General features: G+C 40.5%; 3 protein-coding genes and 1 pseudogene across 3 annotated transcripts; all 4 read left to right on the top strand.

The window, feature by feature from the left end:
- Positions 1-2,057: 2,057 nt before the first annotated feature.
- On the top strand, positions 2,058-3,862 carry LOC110500865 (uncharacterized; annotated as a pseudogene).
- Positions 3,863-5,202: 1,340 nt separating this feature from the next.
- LOC149973240 (uncharacterized) lies at positions 5,203-8,296 on the top strand. The gene is made up of 6 exons (XM_090213281.1): positions 5,203-5,419; positions 5,575-5,937; positions 6,075-6,425; positions 6,624-6,755; positions 6,967-7,001; positions 7,912-8,296. The coding sequence occupies exons 1-6, from the start codon at positions 5,266-5,268 to the stop codon at positions 8,047-8,049; spliced, it is 1,173 nt and encodes a 390-aa protein (XP_090069407.1). The 5' UTR covers positions 5,203-5,265; the 3' UTR covers positions 8,050-8,296.
- Positions 8,297-17,817: 9,521 nt separating this feature from the next.
- Positions 17,818-19,735, top strand: LOC149973239 (uncharacterized). The gene is made up of 5 exons (XM_090213282.1): positions 17,818-18,187; positions 18,582-18,932; positions 19,041-19,169; positions 19,278-19,327; positions 19,444-19,735. The coding sequence occupies exons 1-5, from the start codon at positions 17,818-17,820 to the stop codon at positions 19,558-19,560; spliced, it is 1,017 nt and encodes a 338-aa protein (XP_090069408.1). The 3' UTR covers positions 19,561-19,735.
- Positions 19,736-22,264: 2,529 nt separating this feature from the next.
- nitr1 (novel immune-type receptor 1) lies at positions 22,265-24,527 on the top strand. The gene is given in 6 exon segments (NM_001124298.1): positions 22,265-22,331; positions 22,491-22,853; positions 23,000-23,350; positions 23,549-23,680; positions 23,880-23,914; positions 24,268-24,527. Coding segments are annotated over 6 exon segments (1,077 nt in total). The 5' UTR covers positions 22,265-22,273; the 3' UTR covers positions 24,406-24,527.
- Positions 24,528-24,536: the final 9 nt, after the last annotated feature.

Raw genomic sequence — 24,536 nt, 5'->3', positions numbered from 1 at the left:
AAGGTAACCTAACTTAGTTCTATATTTTGGATATTAATTTTTCATCCATGATATTCTAAATACACATTATAAATTGTGTATGGTAATTGTAATAAATCTAGCAGGACAATACAATTTATAGACCATGATATTAATATGTCACTCTTTTCAGATTTAGAGTCCAAGAGTATGTCTATTGTACAGCAGCCAGGAGACTCTGTGACTCTGAACTGTACAATACACACTGAGACCGGTGTAGGAGAACACAGTGTCTATTGGTTCAGACATGGCTCAGGAGAATCCTGCTCAGGAATCATTTACACCCATGGAGACAGGAGTAATCAGTGTGAGAAGATCTCTGAGGCTGGGTCTCCTACACAGAGCTGTGTCTACAACTTCCCCAAGAGGATCTGATGCTGGGACTTACTACTGTGCTGTGGGGAGATACTGTTTGGGAACAGGACCAAGCTGGACATTCATAAGAACTGCAGAGCGAAGGAAAAGCAGCCAACAAGTGCTCAACATATGTGGGAACTCCTTCAAGACAATTGGAATATCATTCCAGGTGAAGCTGGTTGAGAGTATGCCAATAGTGTGCAAAGCTGTCATCAAGGCAAAGGGTGGCTACTTTGAAGAATCTAAACTATTTTGGTTACTATATGATTCCATATGTGTTATTCCAATGTTTTATGTGTTCACTATTATTCTACAATGTAGAAAATAGTAAAATAAAGAAAAACCCTTGAATGAGTGCGTGTGTGCAAACCTTTGACTGGTAGTGTATGTCAGTAGACTAAATTGCTCTTCTGAAATCCCTGCATATGTTGCTACTTTTAGCATCAATAAATGTCCATTAAACAACTGATACTGACTGAAATAGACTTGTTCCTTCTCTTGTGTTCTGTACATAAAGTATGTCTGTATGAACGTGTGCAGAGGGCTTCTGCTTACCCAACCTACTGATAAATGCTAAACCCCCCCATGCATGCACCCACACAGCGAGATGTTCACAGGTACCTGCACTCTGTGGTCTGCTGTGAACACAAAACAAGTCGGTCTCTACGCTTTGGACAGGCCTGCTGGCCTTTTACACAGTCCAGGGCCTCTATGTGGTTTTCAGCAGGATGTCTATGTGGTGTCACTCTGTTTTCTCTCATTCTTTCAGTGTTGTTCACAACCATGACAATAAGCAACACAGTCCACTTAGATATACTGTATACTGTATGTCATGTAGCCTATATCTTGTCACTTACAAGAGCATAGGTTTAATTCATTCAAACTACAATAATTTGTTTACAGAGTTTAAAGTAGAAATTGTATCAATGTATACTAGGCTACAGTGAAGAGGCCTACCCATGAGGTACACCCCTACGAAACACTCAACTAGTAGCCTACATTTGAGTTAGCACATGAATGACAGGGATAACACTGACTTTAATTCTGTAGGTGTTTCCTCCACATACTCTCACAGTAATGCTTCACCCCTGTTCACTGTACAGTTGTGGCCAAAAGTTTTGAGAATGACACAAATATTAATTTTCACCAAGTCTGCTGCCTCAGTTTGTATGATGGCAATTTGCATATACTCCAGAATGTTATGAAGAGTGATCAGATGAATTGCAATTAATTGCAAAGTCCCTCTTTGCCATGCAAATGAACTGAATCCCCAAAAACATTTCCACTGCATTTCAGCCCTGACACAAAAGGACCAGCTTACATCATTTCAGTGATTCTCTCGTTAACACAGATGTTGACGAAGACGAGGCTGGAGACCACTCTGTCATGCTGATTGAGATCGAATAACAGACTGGAAGCTTGGAATCAATTGCTTTGCACAAAAGGGCTTCACAGGCAAGGATCTTGCTACCAGTAAGATTGCACCTAAATCAAACCATTTATCGGATCATCAAGAACTTCAAGGAGAGCGGTTCAATTGTTGTGAAGAAGGCGCCCAAGAAAGTCCAGCAAGCGCCAGGACCGTCTCCTAAAGTTGATTCAGCTGCGGGATCGGGGCACCACCAGTACAGAGCTTGCTCAGGAATGGCAGCAGGCAGGTGTGAGTGAATCTGCATGCACTGTGTCTGATACTGGCACTTCTTGTAGAGATGGGTAAGTCCAACTTTGATATTTCTCTGCTTAAGGGATGTAGACTCAGGTACTTAATTGATGCAATTCATCAATTATTTTTTTTGGTATATAAAGGACTTGTGTAAGTAATGGATCATGTTTCTGTGTGTATTTTAGCTGCTGGACAATCCTCGGATATTCATCTTGTTACAGCCAATGTTGGAGAGACTGTGACTTTGCACTGCTTCTATAAAGGCAACCTGGCACTGTACTTTATGTGGTACAAGCAAAAAATGGGTGACAATCCACAACTCTTATCAACCTTTTACAAGTATAACAAGAATGCAACATTTTACCATGAATTTAAGGGTAACACTCGCTTCTCAGTGCAAAGCGGTGAAGGAATGAATCACCTAAAGATCTCAGACATGCAACTCTCTGATTCAGCCACATATTACTGTGGGAACTCGTATGCCAACCAGGTGGAGTTTGGAGCAGGAGTCATTCTCACTGTGAAAGGTACAACATCTGAATTTACAAACAAAATAAATAGTAACTAATTTTCTGAACTTATAATGTTAAGGGATTTTTCCACATTATGTTTTGGATACAATGGCTTAATTATGCTGTATTTGCATGATCAGATATGACTGTGTATGATTTAAACAATGTTAACTTGGGACACAACATTGGGGACAGTTGTACTGACTTATTAACATTCTTGTCAGGTTCAGGGTACAGAAAAATGTCTGTGCTCCAGCAGCCTGTGTTTGAGACAGTCCAGCCAGGAGATTCTGTGACTCTGAACTGTACAATACCCACTCAGACCTGTGTAGGAGAACACAGTGTCTATTCAGACATGGCTCAGGAGAATCCCTTCCAGGAATCATTTACACCCATGGAGACAGGAGTGATCAGTGTGAGAAGAGCCCTGAGGCTCCTACACAGAGATGTGTCTACAACCTCCCCAAGAGGAACCTCAGCCTCTCTGATGCTGGGACTTACTACTGTGCTGTGGCCTCATGTGGGGAGATACTGTTTGGGAATGGGACCAAGCTGGACATTCAAGGTAGATGATACGGCTTGTATCTTAATTATATTTTACTGCTCTACTGTGTGGAATATACATTGCCTTGCTGTTCTGAAGGTCCTTTATCAATGTTTGAATGCCCACAGGCCAAAGGGCAGACGCTCTTATCTTGGTATACTGCCTGGGTGTAGGATTGACTTTCTTGTTAATCCTGATCATTGTCCTTGCTTGCATCATGTACAAGATGAATCAGAGAAAGTGTCTGCAGTGCAGAGGTAAGTGACAACCTTTTAGAAGTTGCTCTTCTTTAACATTACCGTCTACAGATGTATCTGCATGGGAAGAAGGAGTTGCATCTTTATCTTTGAGGTGTTTCTTTTCAGGATCCGTCTCTCTGACACCATGTCCAGCAGTCTCTTCTACAGATGCAGGGGTAAGTAGAATTCCTTACATTTTGTATTACCATAGAAATATGTATGGAAATGTTTATGTTAAATAATAACACATGTTATTATTTCCCCCTCCCACTTTTATAATTGTTTCTCACAGGACCCAGATGGAGACAGTCTCCATTACGTAGCTCTGAATCTGAGCAACAAGAAGAACAGGTCTAGAAGACAGAGAGGTCACATGGAGACAGTGGTGTATGCTGGGATCAGACAGTAGAACTGGATAAATGAAACAGTCCAATGAATTCTCTTTTTATCAACTCCCACTCTATTAACATTATTATCTGTATTACTGTAACATATAATTACTGTAGCTACTTGAATTAAGTGCATTGCTTCTCTGCCAAACTCATTTTAAATGGACTTGCTTGTGGTAAGATGAATAAAGCATTTAACAGCAGTCAAGACAAAGGAAGTTGAATGTATTGATTTAGGCCAAACTCAGGATCTTTAAAGGTGCAATATGCAGAAATCGCTATGCCATTTCCTGGTTGCTAGAATTCCAATAGTACACCTAATTTCAGTTTATGTGACAAAACAACCAATGTGTAAAGAATCATTGTACCATCTAAACCGCTGTGAAATATCTTTTCAATAAGCAATAATATTGTATTTTCAGCTGTTATAAACTAGTGTACAAAACTGAAAGTAAAAGATGCAAAAACTAAACTTAAGAACAGGAAGCTTAGAACTAGAGCGCCTAGAATAGATCTACTGCTTCTTAGACTTGCTTTCAATGAGAAGGAAAGATCTATAACTCACATTTCTATGGGAATTTGGTCAGGTCGCCCAAAAAGTTACATATTGCTGCTTTAATTTGTAGTGTTAAACCGTTTTTTAATCTCTTCTCGTGCCACTAACATGCCCTCGAACACACAGCAACCTATTTACATTGTCTTCAGTCTGTGATGAACACAAGATGAGGATGTATCTGCGCTTTGTTAGAGCCTACTAGTTTTGTACACAGGACCCTCTACTCTCTCTCTCTCGCTCTCTCTCTCTCTCTCTCTCTCTCTCTCTCTCTGTGGTTTTCAGCCGGATGTCTCAGAACTCTTAGCTCTCCGATACTGTAGGCTATACTACTTGCTCTTCAATTTGACCATTTAACAACAATAAACCAACTCTTTTGATGAGGTAGCTAACCTAAACATAGCTGACTGAAATCTGTGAAAAAACACAATAAGGTATTTATTCAATAATTTCACCTAGATCTGTAGTTCTTAGTCAAACACAACACCGTTTTAACTGTGAAGTATTATCATCACCTATAGGCCTAGAGGAATCTGCCTCCTCAATAACAAAATCATGGGAAGGAATAGAATCCCTTATTGAGGAGGGATAGAATCCCTTCCCATGATTGTTTTCTTCATTGTTAAAACTGTGTTGTGTTTGACTAAGAACTACAGCTCTAGGTGAAATTACCAAATAAATACCTTAGTGTTTTTTCACAGATTTCAGTCCAACTGAATGTCCTGAATTAGAGATTGTTTTCCATAGATATTTTTAAGTGAGGTGAAGTTCACAACTATCAGACTCTTGACGTAGACAACAGTATCTGTAGTGATAAAGAATAAGGGATTCCAAACTTGAATGATTATACCTAAATTTGTCCTGTATATATAAGGATAAGAATATACCTATAATAAAATCTTTCTGTGTCTGATTCAGTCCAGCCAGGAGACTCTGTGACTCTGTACAATGTGAAGAAGATTGTCGTAACGGAATAAGGCGTCAACAAAAATGATGGGTCCAGTTCGACCAATCACCTGTAACTCCATTGTTCAAGTGCTGTCTACATTGGTGGACTTTTTCCACTCAAGACAAGTTGTGAGGAGGATGACAACTGCAAAAAGGTTCACACTGTGTCTGATATTTCCACTTCTTGTAGAGATGGGTAAGTCCAACTTTTATATTTCTCTGCATTTGAGATGTCCGCCCTTGATTTGGATGAGATATCGCATGTAATACTTTACAGACAATTATAATATTCTACGTTGTGTTTGGGGTATGTAACAGCAAATATACTATATTGTTCATGTTCCTTAATAGATGTGGTAACTGGTACTGGGTCCTCATCTATACTTCAGGACAGTGGTTTCACATCAGCCAACGTTGGAGACACAGTGATTGTGCACTGCTTCTATAAAGACCACATGGACATGTATTTCTCCTGGTACAAGCAACCCTTGGGAGATAAACTTCAACTCTTCTCAACTGTCTATAAGTTTGACAGGAACGCAACCTTTTACCATGAGTTTAAGGATAACCCTCGATTCTCAGTGGAAAACGGCCAAGAAAAGAATCACCTAAAGATCTCAGACATGCAGCTCTCTGATTCAGGCACATACTACTGTGGAAGCGCTTATGGAAGCAAGATGGAGTTCGGAGAAGGAGCCATTCTCATAGTAAAAGGTACATTTTTGTATAACTTAATTGACATATATGCAGTATAAATATGAGGTATTATCTTATTCAGATGAGATGTTGAATTGGAAAATGTCTACAGTAATATTCTAGAGATTCAATGGGTTTATTGAACTTCTTGTCAGGATCAGGGTCCAGAAACATGACTGTGCTCCAGCAGCCTGTGTCTGAGTCAGTCCAGCCAGGAGACTCTGTGACACTGAACTGTACAATACACACTGAGACCTATGTAGGAGACCACAGGGTCTATTGGTTCAGACATGGCTCAGGAGAATCCCTTCCAGGTATCCTTTACTCGCATGTAGACAGGAATGATCAGTGTGGGAAGAGCCCTGAGACTGGGTCTCCTACACAGAGCTGTGTCTACAACCTCCCCAAGAGGAACCTCAGCCTCTCTGATGCTGGAACTTACTACTGTGCTGTGGCCTCATGTGGGGAGATACTGTTTGGGAACGGGACCAAGCTGGACATTCAAGGTAAATCTAATTTAATCTGTAAATATCCCCAACAATACAGTACATTCGTGCAAACAGCCTACCTCCAAATGATCCCATACATTTGTCTCAACAAGCTATACAATATCACCATCAGCTTTTGATGCCATACTTTACAGTTTGATGATCTTCCTAAGCGCTCATTAATACAATATGAATTCACTGATACCCTTTCCACAGTTCCAGAGCATCATCCTCCATTTCATCTGACTCCTACTGTTCTGGCCTTGGTCGTCTCCAACATCGTTCTGGGGATAGTGACCCTTCTACTTGTCTGGGCGCTGTGCAAGACTCTGAATAGAGATAGCAGAGGTATTACGTTATATCTAATGTATCCAATGTATATAATGTTATAGGTGATGTATCTAAAGTTTCATGCATATCTATGCAATGTACATTCTGTAAATATTAGTTAAATGCCAACGTATAAGCACTGTTAATTAACTACATGAGTTTAAAAGAGATAGATTGTCATATAAAATAATAGCTTATAAAAGCTTCCTCTATTTCAATCTCTTTGAAGGGAGGGCAGGTGTCCCAATGTCCCAGGGCAATCAGGTAAATTTTACAACATTTATAAATATAGTATATTTTATGTATTTTCAAGAAACTGCCATTTAACTTTCTTTACAGCTAGTCTTCAGCTTATTTGTGCTTTTTATGTTACTAAGCTGTCACATCTGCTCCTGCAACGCCCTCTACTGCTCATCCTGTGTCTCCTTGACCTACCGCCACTCCCCCAGTACTCTCTCTCTCTCTCTCTCTCTCTCTCTCTCTCTCTCTCTCTCTCTCTGTGTGTGTGTGTGTGTGTGATTGTGTTGGCGTAGACAGGTATGCTGGAGTCAGAACAGATCCCCACCAGCTGCAACCTGTTCCATAATCAAGACCTCTACAAATACGCAGCCCTGCCACTTCCACTCTGCCAGATTGTAATCTCTGCTCATTCTGCCCGCTCTGACTCTGGTCCCTTTCTCCTGTCCCACATCTCGTTATCCTGCTTCTTTGTCCTGGATTTCCCACTCTACTACTCCCTTGAATTCCACCCCAGACCTGCTTACCCTGTCTCAACCCCTCTCACTCCAGCCTCAGCCGCCGCACCTGGTTTCAGAACCTGACTGAGTTTCCCCTGACCTGCACTCCATCTCCCCCTGTGTTTCAATAAATGCCTTGGTTACTTCATCCCGGTCTCCTCATCTGAGTCTGCTCTTGGTTTCCCCTGTTCCACTCCGCGTAACATAAGCTTTCTTGGAAGTAATAGGTCACTGTACTAGATATAGCCTACTTATGTTCGCGATCATTAAACTTCTGTCTGTCACTGTTCCACTGACTGTCAGGTCATTGTAGTGGGTGTACAGTCTGAACAGTCATGTATTTTGTAGAGTGTTTTCTTCCACAGGAGAATAGAAACACTATATAGTAGAACATGCTGTCATCATAATGTATTTTCTCATGGCTCCACCCCCCTCAGAATCAAGACAGTGACATGTTGAACTATGCAGCTGTCAGTTTCACCCCCATGAAGAAGTCCTCTTCTAGAAGAGCAAGAGAGAAGACCAGCAGAGAGGATGCAGTGTACTCAGATGTCAGATACCTTCAGCAGCAGTGAAATATCACCACTGTCACAAAGACTACAAGAAGCAACATTTTATTATTTAGTAACATAAATGACTTAGTTATTTACAAGTCAACAAAGAAAACTTTAACACTGTCTTTGTTAGATTTCCATAATGATCCTGTCCAGCCTTAAATAGCCATAACTTTTGACAGTTTGCACGAAATCATCTGATAGAGAATCCCATTTTTGCTGTACGACTGTGGGTTTTTAACATAATAAATCATTCATTTATACACTCCGTTCATCTCTATTCTCTGTCTACTGAACATCTCTGCCACCACATATACAAATATACAAAATTATTAAAGGAATAGCAGTTTAGCTGAATATGTGTCAGGCTCCATCACAACATTAGAAATGGAGGAACACCAACACACATCTATTTCTTATCACAGAAGAGGTGCATTTTTTATTTAACCTTCATTTAATTATGTCTAGTCTCGTTGAGATACAAATACATTTTTTTCAGGAGAGAACATGAGAATCTCTCTGACTCCACATACCGCACATAGATACACTTTGCTTTATAAGAAGTGAAGTGTCGGTTTACACACCTAATAGGCAGTAGTGGTGCATGGGTAAAAACACTGGGGAAGCCAAGCCATATTACAACCTATGTGTTGTGATAATTGCATTGTTTTCTCTATAACCTGTAAATTCATATGCCTTGAGACCGTGATACACAAGCCTAACGGCCGAGACAATAGGGGGACACATTGGCAGTATAAATTCACATTTTCGGACCACTAAACAACTATTGATTTAGAACCACGGAGAGTTACCGCAAGTCGCAATGAAAACAGGAACTGCCTCCACTATTCCAGCACCATTTCAACTTCAACATTTCACCCCCAAGCCATAAGACTCCTGAACAGGTAATCAAATGGCTACCCGGACTATTTGCATTGTGCCCCCCCCCACCCCCCACCCCACCCCTCTTTTACGCTGATGCTACTCTCTGTTTATCATATATGCCTAGTCACTTTAACTATACATTCATGTACATACTACTTCAATTGGGCCGAGCAACCAGTGCTCCCGCACATTGGCTAACTGGGATATCTGCATTGTGTCCCGCCACACACCACCCGCTAACCCCTCTTTTATGCTACTGCTACCCTCTGTTCATCATATATGCATAGTCACTTTAACCATATCTATATGTACATACTACCTCAATCAGCCTAACTAACCGGTGTCTGTATGTAGCCTCGCTACTTTTATGGCCTCGCTACTGTATATAGCCTGTCTTTTTACTGTTGTTTTATTTCTTGACTAACCTATTGTTCACCTAATACATTTATTGCACTATTGGTTAGAGCCTGTAAGTAAGCATTCGGCGCACGTGACAAATAAACTTTGATTTGAGTAGATTTGATCACCTCTGCTTAGTCTAATACCGTGACAACTCAAATATACCAAAAACGATTTAGTCCAATCAACGTAAGCTAAATATGATGTGGCTGTCCATGGTTCTGATTTCTGTGTGATTCTGCATCTCACTAAGTACTGTACTGTATGTGCATATCTAGACTGCCTAGTCCATTTCTCCTGTGTTTTAGTAGATATTTACTGGAAGATAACTGATAATGTCTTCTACCTTGACTCTGCAGGCAGTTAGATTTGGGTATGTCATTTTAGGCTAAAATGTAAACAGGGGCGGATCTTTTACAAACTCAAATGCTAGATGCGGATGTAATAAATAGAGTGGTTTCAGTTTTCTTCCTACAAATGTTGCTCTATATTTGGAATGCTTTAAAGTACAAAATATTATGACCCCATCACTGAAGGATAATACTCTCAGGAACACATATGCATCTTCTGTTTCCCTCTAAAATTCCCAGATGTCAGAACAGACTGGACAAGACCAGGCACTAACTCAGACTGGGGTAAAAGGAACATCATCAATGATGATGAAAATGGATATGTGTAAAACTAACAGTGAAATATGACTCAGAGTCATGTTCTGGTTTCAAAACAGACTTCCAAACTCTCACGGTAGCTCAATGTATTGTAGTTACGTGGTAAGAAACTGAAGAAAAAAAACCCATAGCTCAATCAAAACAGTCTAATCTATAGCAGATAACTTTCAACACACCAACTCCTTTCCACATGCCCACTACTTTCCTTTCCACACACCCAAACAGCCATTCTCCAGTCATCATACTGGACTACAGCTACCTTCTCGCAAAAACACCTGAAGAGACCTGTCTACCTTTGTAGCTGTAGCTTCAGTCATGGCAGGGTAGCCTAGTGGTTAGAGCGTTGGACTAGTAACCGGAAGGTTGCGAGTTCAAACCCCCGAGCTGACAAGGTACAAATCTGTCGTTCTGCCCCTGAACAGGCAGTTAACCCACTGTTCCCAGGCCGTCATTGAAAATAAGAATTTGTTCTTAACTGACTTGCCTGGTTAAATAAAGGAAAAATAAAAAAAATTTAAGGTTAGGATTAGGCTAGGGTTACAGCTAGGTTAGAGTTAGGCTAGGCCTGGGGTTAAAGGTTAAGGCTGGTGAATAGTTCATTTGAACATGTATAATCCATCTGTAGGGTGAAGCCTTGCGGTCCTCTAGGAACCCCACCCAACTGAAACACCTATGTCAGCTGTTCCCAAACCTTTTTGGCCTACGACCTCATTTTGATATCCAACATCTTACGAGACCCATCATGTAAAAAAAAGTGATGCAATCAACTGGCAATGTTTATTTTTTAATTGTTGACAGTATTTTTGACAGTATTTCAATCTGAAGGAAGTAAGGTTTGAAGTGACTGAAATGCATCAGAAATGTATTGGGAAGTTCAGAAGATCATCGGGAAATAAAGAAAAGAATGTCGGCGTTGATGATGTTTTTTCCCCCCAATCTTATTTCGTGCCTGGTCTTGTCCACTCTGTTCTAATGAGTCATTGGTGCTTGTGGGCATTGTAGAGGGAAACAGAAGATCTTTCAGGGATAGGGTCATAATAGTTTATCACACATTTGTAAGAAGAAAACAGAAACCACTCTGTTTATTACAACAGCAACTCGTGGCTACAGAAGGTTACTGTCGTAACCCCAGTTCTATGAGCCAAGAGCGATTTAGTACATTTTATTTCAGTTTTTTTCTGAAACACTGACCTATATGAACCCCACCGAACCCAAACACCTATTTCCATTTTGATTCAACAAAAATATGATACATTTCTGTTTTTACAATCCACAGAAAACATCCGTGTCAATTTTGCTTTCTGCAAATAGACATCATGGTCCAATACTAACTACCACGCCCTCTACCAATGAAATCCCTTTTGATCTCACTGTGATCTCAGCGTGAATAACGAGGTGTTCTCTGACTCACAACCAGACAGAGCAGAATAGATTTACAAACAGAATGGTGAGAACCTTCCTACCAGCTCTACTGCACCCTGAATGAGTAAGCAAGCTACTGTTAAATCTATAATTTAGACAGAGTAAGATTGACTGCATCCATCAAGTATAACCAGAATGTTCAGTGCATCACTTCTTCCTGATTTCTAACATGTAAATGTGATATCAATGATTCTAATCATTAATGTAGGACTTTGTGCTTTGTGTTTCAGGTTTGGTCTCTGTTTTGGTTTCTCAGTATCAGACTATGGAGGTCCGTACTGGGGATACCATCACCTTGCAGTGTTCCAATGTTACAACGGTTGTGGGACACACAGCATGGTTCAAGCAAGTCAACGGATCAGAGCCTGTGTGTATCTCGTCTATGTATGGCATTAATTCAACACCTGATCTCCACAATGGTTTCAAAGGAGCCATTTTGAAATGTTCAGCAACAGTACCAACAAGACCACTTTCTTTCTCAAAATTACTGAATTTGAAATAACTGATTGTGGCCTGTGTTTCTGTGGATTGTATCCACATAGTCACGTGCTCTTTGTCAATGCAACAGTTCTAAAGAATTCAGGTTAAGTGTTCAGCTTTTTATCTGTCTTTTGTTACATTTGAACATGTTTATAGAGCCTTGTCAGGAGTTATCATGAAACAAAGGCAAACCGTTGGTGGACATCTTTTTTAAATATATTTTTGAGAAAAAAATATTTATTTATTTTTTACTCATCTCAATGTTATAGGGCACAATGGAGGTGAGGAAATACCAGAGTCATCTAAAGAGAGTGAGTTTATCTTTCTTTCTCATGTAGATTTAAAAAAAAAAAGAATAATTAAGAAACAATAACGCAACATTTTTTTAGTCTGTCATTAAAGGATCACCAAGTGATTTAATAAAATGTCATCTAATAGGACACTGTAATGGAACTATCTGTCTAGTAGGAGAGGAAGATGATGGAACCATGTACCTCCTTCCCCTGGTTGTGATCCTGGGTGTTGTGACTGCTGTTCTACTGATAGTCAATCTCATCCTGGTCCTCAAGATCAGACGAGACGCAAACAGACACAATACAGGTAGGAACCCATTTCATGATAATATGGGACCTGTGAACTACACTTCAAATGTGGATGTTTTTCCCATGACAAACTGTACACTGATGATCAGAGTCAGTGTGTACACTAGAATGGAATGATCCATTGGACCGTTCTCTCGTCTCTCTTTTATATCATATTTAGGACCTGATTCTCAAAGGCAATCACACAATGATCAGGTAAATACTGCATGATTAAATACTGAAATATTAGCAGTTCAAAAATCGTGGAAATAACATATGTTGGTTATGTCATGGTGTTTGCAAATCTACAAAACCACGATCCAGATGCATTGAATTATGCCGCCCTGAATTTCACATCCAAGAAGAGGATGATGGAGAAGAGAAGAGAGAAGGAGCTGGACCCCCATGTAGTGTATGCTGCTACAAGATGATAAAGTGGAAGAGGATGGAAGAGGAGGACAATAAGTTGTCCATATCTTTGAATACATTGATTTGCCATATCTTAGAATACATGTTTAAATCTTGCTGTATTGTATCTGTGTAGTTAAGTTAAATCTATTGAAATGTAAATCAATTAATCTCTGTAGTGTTACTTTGTTAGTTGTACCTTAGGCCTACTGTAGCCTTCTGCAAAGTAGTTAGGCCACACAGCTCAGTGGTACAGGGTGTGGTTAGAGATGAGGAGTTATAAATCAAATCACATCAAATCAAATCCAATTTCATTGGCCACATACATATGGTCAGCTGATGTTATTGCAAGTGTAGCGAAATGCTTGTGCTTCTAGCTTTGACAGTGCAGCAATATCTAACAAGTAATCTAACACTTTCACAACAACTACTGTACCTAATACACACACATCTAAGTAAAGGGATGGAATAAGAATATATACTGTACATATAAATATACGGATGAGTGATGACCGAGCGGCATAGAGAAAATGCAATAGATTGTATTAAATACAATGAGATGAGTAATGCAAGTGACTAGTGATCCATTTATTAAAGAGGTCAATGATTTCAAGTCTGTATGTAGGCAGCAGCCTCGCTGTGTTAGTGATGGCTGTTTAACAGTCTGATAGAAGCTGTTTTTCAGTCTCTCAGTCCCAGCTTTGATGTACCTGGACTGACCTCGGCCTCTGGATGGTAACGGGGTAAACAGGCAGTGGCACGGGTGGTTGTTGTCCTTGATGATCTTTTTGGCCTTCCTGTGACATCGGGTGCTGTAGGTGTCCTGGAGGGCGGGTAGTTTGCCCCCGGTGATGCGATGTGCAGACTGCACCACCCTTTGGACTGCCCTGCGGTTGTTGGGGTGCAGTTGCCGTACCAGGCGATGATACAGACCGACATGATACTCTCAGTTGTGCATCTGTAAAAGTTTGTGAGGGTTTTAGGTGACAAGCCAAATTTATTCAGCTTCCTGAGGTTGAAGAGGCACTGTTGCGCATTCTTCACCACACTGTCTGTGTGGGTGGACCATTTCAGTTTGTCCGTGATGTGTATGCAGAGGAACTTTTCACCTTCTCCACTGCTGTCCCGTCATTGTGGATAGGGGGGTGCTCCCTCTGCTGTTTCATGTAGTCCACGATAATCTCCTTTGTTTTGTTGATGTTGAGTGAGAGGTTGTTTTCCTGACACCACACTCCGAGTGCCCCCACCTCCTCCCTATAGGATATCTCGTCGTTGTTGGTAATTAAGCCCACTACTGTTGTGTCATCTGCAAACTTCATGATTGAGATGGAGGCGTGCATGGCCACGCAGTCTTGGATGAACATGGAGTACAGGAGGGGGCTGAGCACATACATTTGTGGGGACCAGTTTTGAGGATCAGCAAAGTGGAGATGTTGTTTCCTACCTTCACCACCTGGGAGCGGCCTGTCAGGAAGTCCAGGACCCAATTGCACAGGGCGGGGTTGAGACCCAGTGAAGTAACAACTGTTTAATGGCTGCAGAGGAGTAGTTGCCTCTTTTGGCCTCTCTTAACTTAGATCTCTGTTGTGTCTGTTAGTGATTTGGTCATTTTTTATTGGGTGACCCCGAGGGGCAAAGTACCCAGGCGTAGACAATTGCATTATACTGATCACTTCTAAAGACAAATAAAGAGTTAAACCAAAATTGCCTTTATCATGATGTTATTCCCCACTTAGTATTTCCTGTCTTGGCATTGCACTGATCACAGCCCCCTATTCCGTGAAGCACCTTATAAGGAGAATCTGATTGAGGTCTGAGGTAGAGGAGGGGCCAGTGAAGGTACGCATCATTTCCTGTGGTGTGAGTGACAGGAAGGAGCAGCTCAGTGTAAAGTGAGACCTGCTGAGGTGAAATGACACTGGGGGATGAAATCTCTCTCTCTCTCTCTCTCTCTCTCTCTCTCTCTCTCGACCCGTAAACACCAGACCCCTGCTGCTCATTTATATGTGCAAAGTATGTAAAGAATACAAACCATTTTTTAAACCCTAAACTGTGCAGGGTTTATTCAACTATGGGTCCTGAGTTATGAGAATACATCTATAATACACTGCGGTCTGCTGTGAGCACAAAACAAGACCGTCTCTAAGCTTTGGACAGGCCTGCTGGCCTTTTACACACTCTGTGTCTCTACGTTGTTTTCAGCAGGATGTCTATGTGGTGTCACTCTGTTTTCTCTCATTCTTTCAATGTTGTTCACAACCATGACAATAAGCAACACATTCCACATATGTACTGTATGTCATGTAGCCTATGTATTGCCACTTACAAGATCATAGGTTTAATTCATTCAAACCACAATCATTTGTTTACAGAGATTAAAGTAGAAATTGTATCAATGTATACTAGGCTACAGCGAAGAAGCTTACACACCTACTAAACTCTCAACTAGTAGCCTACACATGAGTTAGTACATGCATGACAGAGATAAGACTGACTTTCATTCTGGAGGTGTTTCCTCCACATACCCTCACAGTAATGCTCCACCCCTGTTCACCCTTCATGTCAGGATATGTTCTATCCCTATAGGTCATCAGGAGTACTGCCTGTAACTGGTACATGGGGAGGGGCTAAATCTATCTAAGGTACAATAGTTTAATAACAAGAGGATACAGGTATATGTATGTGTAATGTATGTTTGAAAATGTACTGCATACTTACCAGATAACATTATACTTTTCACCCAATTAAATTAAGGATATTCATATATTCTCTTTAAACACTGCCTCAGTATTGGACATCTTTGATTCAGTTGATGCCTAAATAGCAAACTATACAATGTATAAAAACAAAAAAAACATCCTCAAGACACCACAAAGTGTGTATGCTTCACCCACCCTCTACACAATATCCTACACAGTAAGCATTGGTTCACTTTGCATGGATTATATGAGTGATTTTCACTTACGAAGACCATGGTTGGCTGAATAAGGTGTTAACAAAAATGACGCATCCAGTTCGACCAATCACCAATAACCCCATAGTAGAAGTATTGTCTACATGGGTGGACTTTTTCCATTCAACACACAAGTTGTGAAGAGGACATCTTCAAAGATGATGGAACTGTGTCTGATACTGGCATTTCTTGTAGAGATGGGTAAGCCTCTCTGATGCTGGGACATACTTCTGTGCTGTGGACTCGTGGGGAGATACTGTTTGGGAATGGGATCAAGCTGGATGTTGAGTGTGGTCACTCTGATGATCCACAGATGAGAATCCTGGTCCTTCTCTCTGTCATAAGAACTGGAGTTCTCATCCGCTGTCTGACCATCTTCATCATCATCTACACCACCAGGAAATAGATCAATCTAAGACAAATGTCGATGGACTTTTGCAGTAAAAGTCGGAAATATCATCACTATGTATTGAACATTTGTATTTGTTGAGATTGCTGAGTTGTTTCATGTTGCATTTTTTTTATTAATGGCCTGTGACCTTGTTTAAAAAGTTGGATGTCAGTTGGTTAAATACTCTTCTGAAATCCCCTGTATATGCTGCTTCTTATAGCATTAATAAATATCCATTTAAACAACTGATACTGACTGAAATAGACTTGTTTCTTCTCTTGTGTTCTGTACATAAAGTATGTCTGTATGAATGTGTGCAGAGGGCTTCTGCAGACTCAACCTACTGATAAATGCTAAACCCACCCATGCATGCACCCACACAGCGAGATGTTCACAGGTACCTGCACACTGCGGTCTGCTGTGAGCACAAAACAAGGCCATCTCTACGCTTTGGACAGGCCTGCTGGCCTTTTACACAGTCCAGGGCCTCTATGTGGTTTTCAGCAGGATGTCTATGTGGTGTCACTCTGTTTTCTCTCATTCTTTCAATGTTGTTCACAACCATGACAATAAGCAACACAGTCCACTTAGATATACTGTATACTGTATGTCATGTAGCCTATATCTTGTCACTTACAAGATCATAGGTTTAATTCATTCAAATTCATTCAAACTACAATTTTGTTTACTGAGTTATTTTTTGTTTTATAATGTATACTAGGCTACAGTGAAGAGGCCTACCCATGAGGTACACCCCTACCAAACACTCAACTAGTAGCCTACACTTGAGTTAGTACCTGAATGACAGGGATGAGACTGACTTTCATTCTGTAGGCGTTTCCTCCACACACCCTCACAGTAATGCTCCACCCCTGTTCACCCTTCATGTCAGGATATGTTCTATCCCTATAGGTCATCAGGAGTACTGCCTGTAACTGTTACATGGGGAGGGGCTAAATCTATCTTAGGCACACAACTGAGTTTAATAACAAGAGGATACAGGTATATATATGTATGTGTAATGTATGTTTGAAAATGTACTGCATACTTACCAGATAACATTATACTTTTCATCCAATTAAATTAAGGATATTCATATATTCTCTTTAAACACTGCCTCAGTATTGGACATATTTGATTCAACTGGTGCCTAAATAGCAAACTATACAAAGTTGAAAAAATATATATAATTATCATCTAGACATCACAAAGTGTGTATGCTTCACCCACCCTCTACACAATATCCTACACAGTAAGCATTGGTTCACTTTGCATGGATTATATGAGTGATTTTCACTTACGAAGACCATGGTTGGCTGAAAAAGGTGTTAACAAAAATGACGCGTCCAGTTCGACCAATCACCAATAACCCCATAGTTGAAGTATTGTCTACATACAGTAGGTGGACTTTTTCCACTCAAGACACAGGTTGTGAAGAGGACATCGTCAAAGATGATTGCACTGTGTCTGATACTGGCACTTCTTGTAGAGATGGGTAAGTCCAACTTTGATATTTCTCTGCTTAAGGGATGTAGACTCAGGTGCTTAATTGATGCAATTCATATAGGTATTTTTTGGGTATATTAAGGACTTGTGTAAGTAATGGATCATGTCTCTGTGTGTATTTTAGCTGCTGCACAATCCTTGGAAATGCATCTTATTATGGCCAATGTTGGAGAGACTGTGACTTTGCACTGCTTCTATAAAGGCAACCTGGCACTGTACTTGATGTGGTACAAGCAAACAATGGGTGACAATCCTCAACTCTTATCAGTCTTTTACAAGTATAACAAGAATGCAACATTTTACCATGAATTTAAGGGTAACACTCGCTTCTCAGTGCAAAGCGGTGAAGGAATGAATCACCTAAAGATCTCAGACATGCAACTCTCTGATTCAGCCACATATTACTGTGGGAACTCGTATGCCAACCAGGTGGAGTTTGGAGCAGGAGTCATTCTCACTGTGAAAGGTACAACATCTGAATTTACAAACAAAGGAAATAGTAACTCATTTTCTGAACTTATAATGTTAAGGGATTTTTCCACATTATGTTTTGGATACAATGGCTTAATTATGCTGTATTTGCATAATCAGATATGACTGTGTATGATTTCAACAATGTTAACTTGGGACACAACATTGGGGACAGTTGTACTGACTTATAAACATTCTACAAACAAAGGAAATAGTATCTTATGTTCTGCAACTACAATCTTTTGTTTTTTACCACTTTATGTTTTGGATACAATGGCTTAATTATGCTGTATTCCCATAATCAGAAATTACTGTGTATGATTTCAACAATGTTAACTTGGGACATAACATTGGGAACAGATTTACTGACTTATAAATCCTCTTGTCAGGTTCATGGTCAAGAGACATGACTGTGTTCCAGCAGCCTGTGTCTGAGTCAGTCCAGCCAGGAGACTCTGTGGCTCTGAACTGTACAATTCACACTCAGACCTGTGCAGGAGGACACAGTGTCTATTGGTTCAGACATGGCTCAGGAGAATCCCATCCAGGAATCATTTACACCCATGGAGACAAGAGTGATCAGTGTGTGAAGAGCACTGAGGCTGGGTCTCCTACACAGAGATGTGTCTACAACCTCCCCAAGAGGAACCTCAGCCTCTCTGATGCTGGGACTTACTACTGTGCTGTGGCCTCATGTGGGGAGATACTGTTTGGGAACGGGACCAAGCTGGACATTCAAGGTAGGTGATACGGCTTGCAACTTTTGATATGTTTTACTAATCTACAGTGTAGAATATTAATTTACTTGCTATTCTGAGTGTCCTCTATCAATATTTGAATGTCCACAGGCAATAGGGCAGATCTTCTTCTCTTGGCGTACTGCCTGGGTGTAGGAATGACTTTCTTGTTAATCCTGATCATTGTCCTTGCTTGCATCATGTACAAGATGAACCAGAGAAAGTGTCTGCAGTGCAGAGGTAAGTGACAACCTTTTAGAAGTTGCTATTCTTTAACATTACCGTCTACAGATGTATCTGCATGGGAAGAAGGAGTTGCATCTTTATCTTTGAGGTGTTTCTTTTCAGGATCCGTCTCTCTGACACCATGTCCAGCAGTCTCTTCTACAGATGCAGGGGTAAGTAGAATTCCTTACATTTTGTATTACCATAGAAATATGTATGGAAATGTTTATGTTAAATAATAACATATGGAATTATTTCCCCCTCCCACTTTTATAATTGTTTCTCACAGAACCAAGATGGAGACAGTCTCCATTACGTAGCTCTGAATCTGAGCAACAAGAAGAACAGGTCTGGAAGACAAAGAGGTCACATGGAGACAGTGGTGTATGCTGGGATCAGACATTAGAACTGGATGAATGAAACAGTCCAATGAATTATCTTTGTATCAACTCTCCCTTTATTAACATTATTATCTGTATTACTGTAACATATAATTACTGTAGCTACTTGAATTAAGTGCATTGCTTCTCTGCCAAACTCATTTTAAATGGACTTGCTTGTGACAAGATGAATAAAGCATTTTACAACAGTCAAGACAAAGGAAGTTGAATGTATTTGTTTAGACCAAACTCAGGAATCTTTAAAAGGTGCAATATGCAGAAATCACTACGCCATTTCCTGGTTGCAAAAATTATAATAGTTCACCTAGTTTCAGTTTATGTGACAAAGCCATCAATGCATGTGTAGAGAATCATTGTACCATCTAAACTCCTTTGAAATATATTTTCAATAACCCCAAATATTGTATTTTCAGCTGTTTAAAGCTGGTGTACAAAACCAAAGAAAAATACGCAAAAACTAGACTTAAGAACGGGAAGCTTAGAAATAGAGACCATAGAACAGGTCTACCATTTCTTAGACTTGCGTTAATTGAGAACTAATCAAATCAAATACATTTTTATTTGTCACATGCGCCAAATACAACCGTGAAATGCTTACTCACAAGCCCTTCACCAACAAGGAACTTGAAGCTCTCAACCTGCTCCACTACAGCCCTGTCGATGAGAATGGGGGCATGCTTGGCCCTCCTTTACCTGTAGTCCACGATCATCTCCTTTGTCATGATCACGTTGAGGGAGAGGTTGTTGTCGTGGCACCACACTTCCTGGTCTATGACCTCCTCCCTGTAGGTTATCTCATCATTGTCTGTGATCAGGCCTACCACTGTTGTGTCGTCGGCAAACTTAATGATGGTGTTGGAGTCATGGTTGGCCATGCAGTCATGGGTGAACAGGGAGTACAGGAGGGGACTAAGCACGCACCCCTGAGTGGCCCCCATGTTTAGGATCAGCGAGGCAGATGTGTTGTTGCCTACCTTTACCACCTGGGGGCGGCCCATCAGGAAGTCCAGGATCCAGTTGCAGAGGTAGGTGTTTAGTCCCAGGTTCCTTAGCTTAGTGATGAGATTTGAGGGCACTATGGTGTTGAACGCTGAGCTGTTGTCAATGAACAGCATTCTCACGTAGGTCTTCCTTTTGTCCAGGTGGGAAAGGGCAATGCTGAGTGCAATAGAGATTGTGTCATCTGTGGATCTCTTGGAGCGGTATGCAAATTCGAGTGGTTCTAGGATTTCTGGGAAGATGGTGTTGATGTGAGCCATGACCAGCCTTTCAAAGCACTTCATGGCCACAGACGTGAGTGCTACGGGTTGGTAGTCATTTAGGCAGGTTAACATGGAGTTATTGGGCACAGGGACTATGGTGTTCTGCTTGAAACATGTAGGTATTACAGACTTGGCCAGGGACAGGTTGAAAATGTCAGTAAAGAAAGATCTATAACTCAAATTTCGATGTGAATTTGGTTGGGTCGCACGAAAGTTACACATTGTTGCGTTAAGAACGGAAAGCATAGAAATAGCGCACATAGAACAGAACTACTGCTTCATAGACTTGCTTGCAATGAGAATGACATATCTATAACTCACATGTCTATGTGAATTTGGTCAGGTTGCCAAATAAAGTGACGTATTACAGCTTTAATTTGTAGTGTTAAACCGTTCTCATGCCACTAACACACCCTCAAACACACAGCAACATATTTACAGTTACTCTGTGGTTTGTGATGAACACGAGATGAGGATGTATCTGAGCTTTGTTAGGGCCTGTTGGCTTTGTACACAGGACCCTCTGCTCCCCCTCTTTTTCTCTGCTCTTCTCTTTCTCTCCTCTCTCTCTCTGATCTCTCTCTCTCTACTTCTCCCTCCAATCTCTCTCTGTCTCTCCTCTGTCTCCCTCTCTCTTCTTTCTTTTTCTCTCTCTCTCTCTTGCTCTCTCTTTCTCTCTCTGTCCCTCTCTCTCTCTCTTTCTCTGTTTCTTTCTTTCTGTGGTTTTCAGCCGGATGTCTCAGAACTCTTAGCTCTCTCATTCTGTATACTATACTACTTGCTCTTCAAGTTGACCATTTTAACAACAGTAAACCAACTCTTTTGATGAGGCAGCTGTTCTATACATAGTCGACTGAAATCTGTGAAAAAAGACAATAAGCTACTTTTTTGGTTATTTCAACTAGATCTGTAGTTCTAGATCTGTAGCCAAAAAACCCAGTTTAGTGAAGTATTATCATCACCTATAGGCCTAGAGGAATCTTTCTCCTCAATAACAACATCATGGGAATGGATTCAATCCATCCAATCCAAATGAGTGTAAATTCTGAATGAGAGACTTTTTTCCATTTATGTTTTTTAGTGAGGTGAAGTGACTGTGTGGTGACAGAAGCCCTAGTGGATGACAGTGTCATCTATGCGTGCTCCCAACAAATTCACAACTATGGGTCTCTTGACGTAGACAACAGTAGATGTGGTGATTAAGAATGAGGGCTGGCAAATTTGAATGATTAATACAGCATTTTTACTAAATATACAATGATAAGAATATAATACACTCTTTGTATGTCTGATTCAGTCCAGCCTGTGACTCTGTACAATGTGAAGAAGATTGTCCTTCCTGAATAAGGCGTCAACAAAAATGATGCGTCCAGTTCGACCAATCACCTGTAACTCCATTGTTGAAGTGTTGTCTACATAGGTGGACTTTTTCCACTCAAGACAAGTTGAAGGGAGGATGACAACTTCAAAGAGGATCACACTTTGTCTGATATTTCCACTTCTTGTAGAGATGGGTAAGTCCAACTTTTATATTTCTCTGCTTTTGAGATGTCCGCCCTTGATTTGGATGCTTGAGATATCACATGTAATACTTTACAGACACTTTGAATATTCTAAGTTGTGTTTCGGGTAAGTTACAGAAAATATACTGTATTGTTCATGTTCTTTAATAGATGTGGTAACTGGTACTGGGTCCTCATCTATACTTCAGGACAGTGGTTTCACATCAGCCAACGTTGGCGACGCAATGATTGTGCACTGCTTCTATAAAGGCCACATAGCCATGCATTTCTCCTGGTACAAGCAACCCTTTGGAGATAAGCTTCAACTCTGCTCAACTGTCTATAAGTTTGACAGGAACGCAACCTTTTACCATGAGTTTAGGGATAACCCTCGATTCTCAGTGGAAAACGGCCAAGAAAAGAATCACCTAAAGATCTCAGACATGCAGCTCTCTGATTCAGGTACATACTACTGTGGAAGCTCTTATGGCAACAAGGTGGAGTTGGGAGAAGGAGCCATTCTCTTAGTAAAAGGTACTTTTATAGATATATGGTGAAAATATACAGATATATGGTTAATATCTTAATCAGATTAGATTTTTATTTAGAAAATGTTGAGTTTGAACACAGTCTACAGTAATATTCTAGAGATTCAATGGGTTTATTGATCTTCTTGTCAGGATCAGGGTCCAGAAACATATCTGTACTCCAGCACCCTGTGTCTGAGTCAGTCCAGCCAGGAGACTCTGTGACTCTGAACTGTACAATACACACTGAGACCTGTGCAGGAGAACACAGTGTCTATTGGTTCAGACATGCCTCAGGAGAATCCCTTCCAGGAGTCATTTACACCCATGGAAACAGGAGTGATCAGTGTGAGAAGAGCCCTGAGGCTTGGTCTCCTACACAGAGCTGTGTCTACAACCTCCCCAAGAGGAACCTCAGCCTCTCTGATGCTGGGACTTACTACTGTGCTGTGGCCTCATGTGGGGAGATTCTGTTTGGGAACGGGACCAAGCTGGACATTCAAGGTAAATCCCATTTAATCTGTAAATATCCCCAACAACACTGTATATTCATGCAAACAGCCTACCTCCAAATTATCTCATTATCTTGTCTCAACAAGCTATACAATATCACCATCAGCTTTTGATTCTATATTTTACTGTTTGATGATCTTCCTAAGTGCTCATGAATACAATATGAATTCACTGATACCCTTTCCACAGTTCCAGAACATCATTCTCCATTTGATCTGAGTCCTACTGTTCTGTCATTGGTCATCTCCAACATCTTTCTGGGGATAGTGACCCTTCTTCTTGTCTGGGCGCTGTGCAAGACTCTGAACAGAGATAGCAGAGGTATTACTTTATATCTAATGTATGTGATGTTATAGGTGATGTATCTAATGTTTCATGCATCTCTATGCAATGTACATTCTGTAAATATCAGTTCAATGTCCAACATATAAGCACTGTTAATTAACTGCATGAGGTTAAAAATAGATAGATTGTCATAAAAAATAATAGCTGGCCTTCCTCTATTTCAATCTCTATGAAGGGAGGACTGATGTCCCAACGTCCCAGGGCAATCAGGTAAATTTGTCAACATTTATAAATATAGTATGTTTTTTAGTTTTTACAAGAAACTGCCATTTAACTTTCCTTACAGCTAGTGTTCAGCTTATTTATGCATGTTGTGTTATTAAGCTTTCTTGGAAGTAACAAGTCACTGTACTAGATGAAGCCTTATGATCTTTGTGATTGTTGTTCATTTTTCCATGGAACTTCTGTCTCTGTTCCACTGACTGTCAGGTCATTGTAGTGGGTGTACAGTCTGAACAGTCATGTCTTTTGTCGAGTGTTTTCTTCCACAGGAGAATAGAAACATTATATAGTAGATCATGCTGTCATCATAATGTATTTCCTCATGGCTCCACCCCCCTCAGAATCAAGACAGTGACGTGTTGAACTACGCAGCTGTCAGTTTCACCCCCAAGAAGAAGTCCTCCTCTAGAACAGCGAGAAAGAAGACCAGCAGAGAGGATGCAGTGTACTCTGATGTCAGATACCTTCAGCAGCAGTGAGAGATATCCCCACTGTCACAGACTACAAAAACAAGTTTTACAATTTGTAGCAAAATAAAACTGCTTTTAGTACCAAAAATTACTATGGAATTTTCAATGTAACAAATAAACTGTTGTTTTAACATTGTCTG

Source organism: Oncorhynchus mykiss, chromosome 21 (genome assembly GCF_057628025.1).
Source record: "Oncorhynchus mykiss isolate SJ-2025 chromosome 21, ASM5762802v1, whole genome shotgun sequence".
In the NCBI taxonomy this organism is placed as follows: domain Eukaryota; kingdom Metazoa; phylum Chordata; class Actinopteri; order Salmoniformes; family Salmonidae; genus Oncorhynchus; species Oncorhynchus mykiss.
The sequence above is the reverse complement of the archived record's forward strand: the minus strand, read 5'-3'. Positions and strand labels throughout refer to the sequence as shown.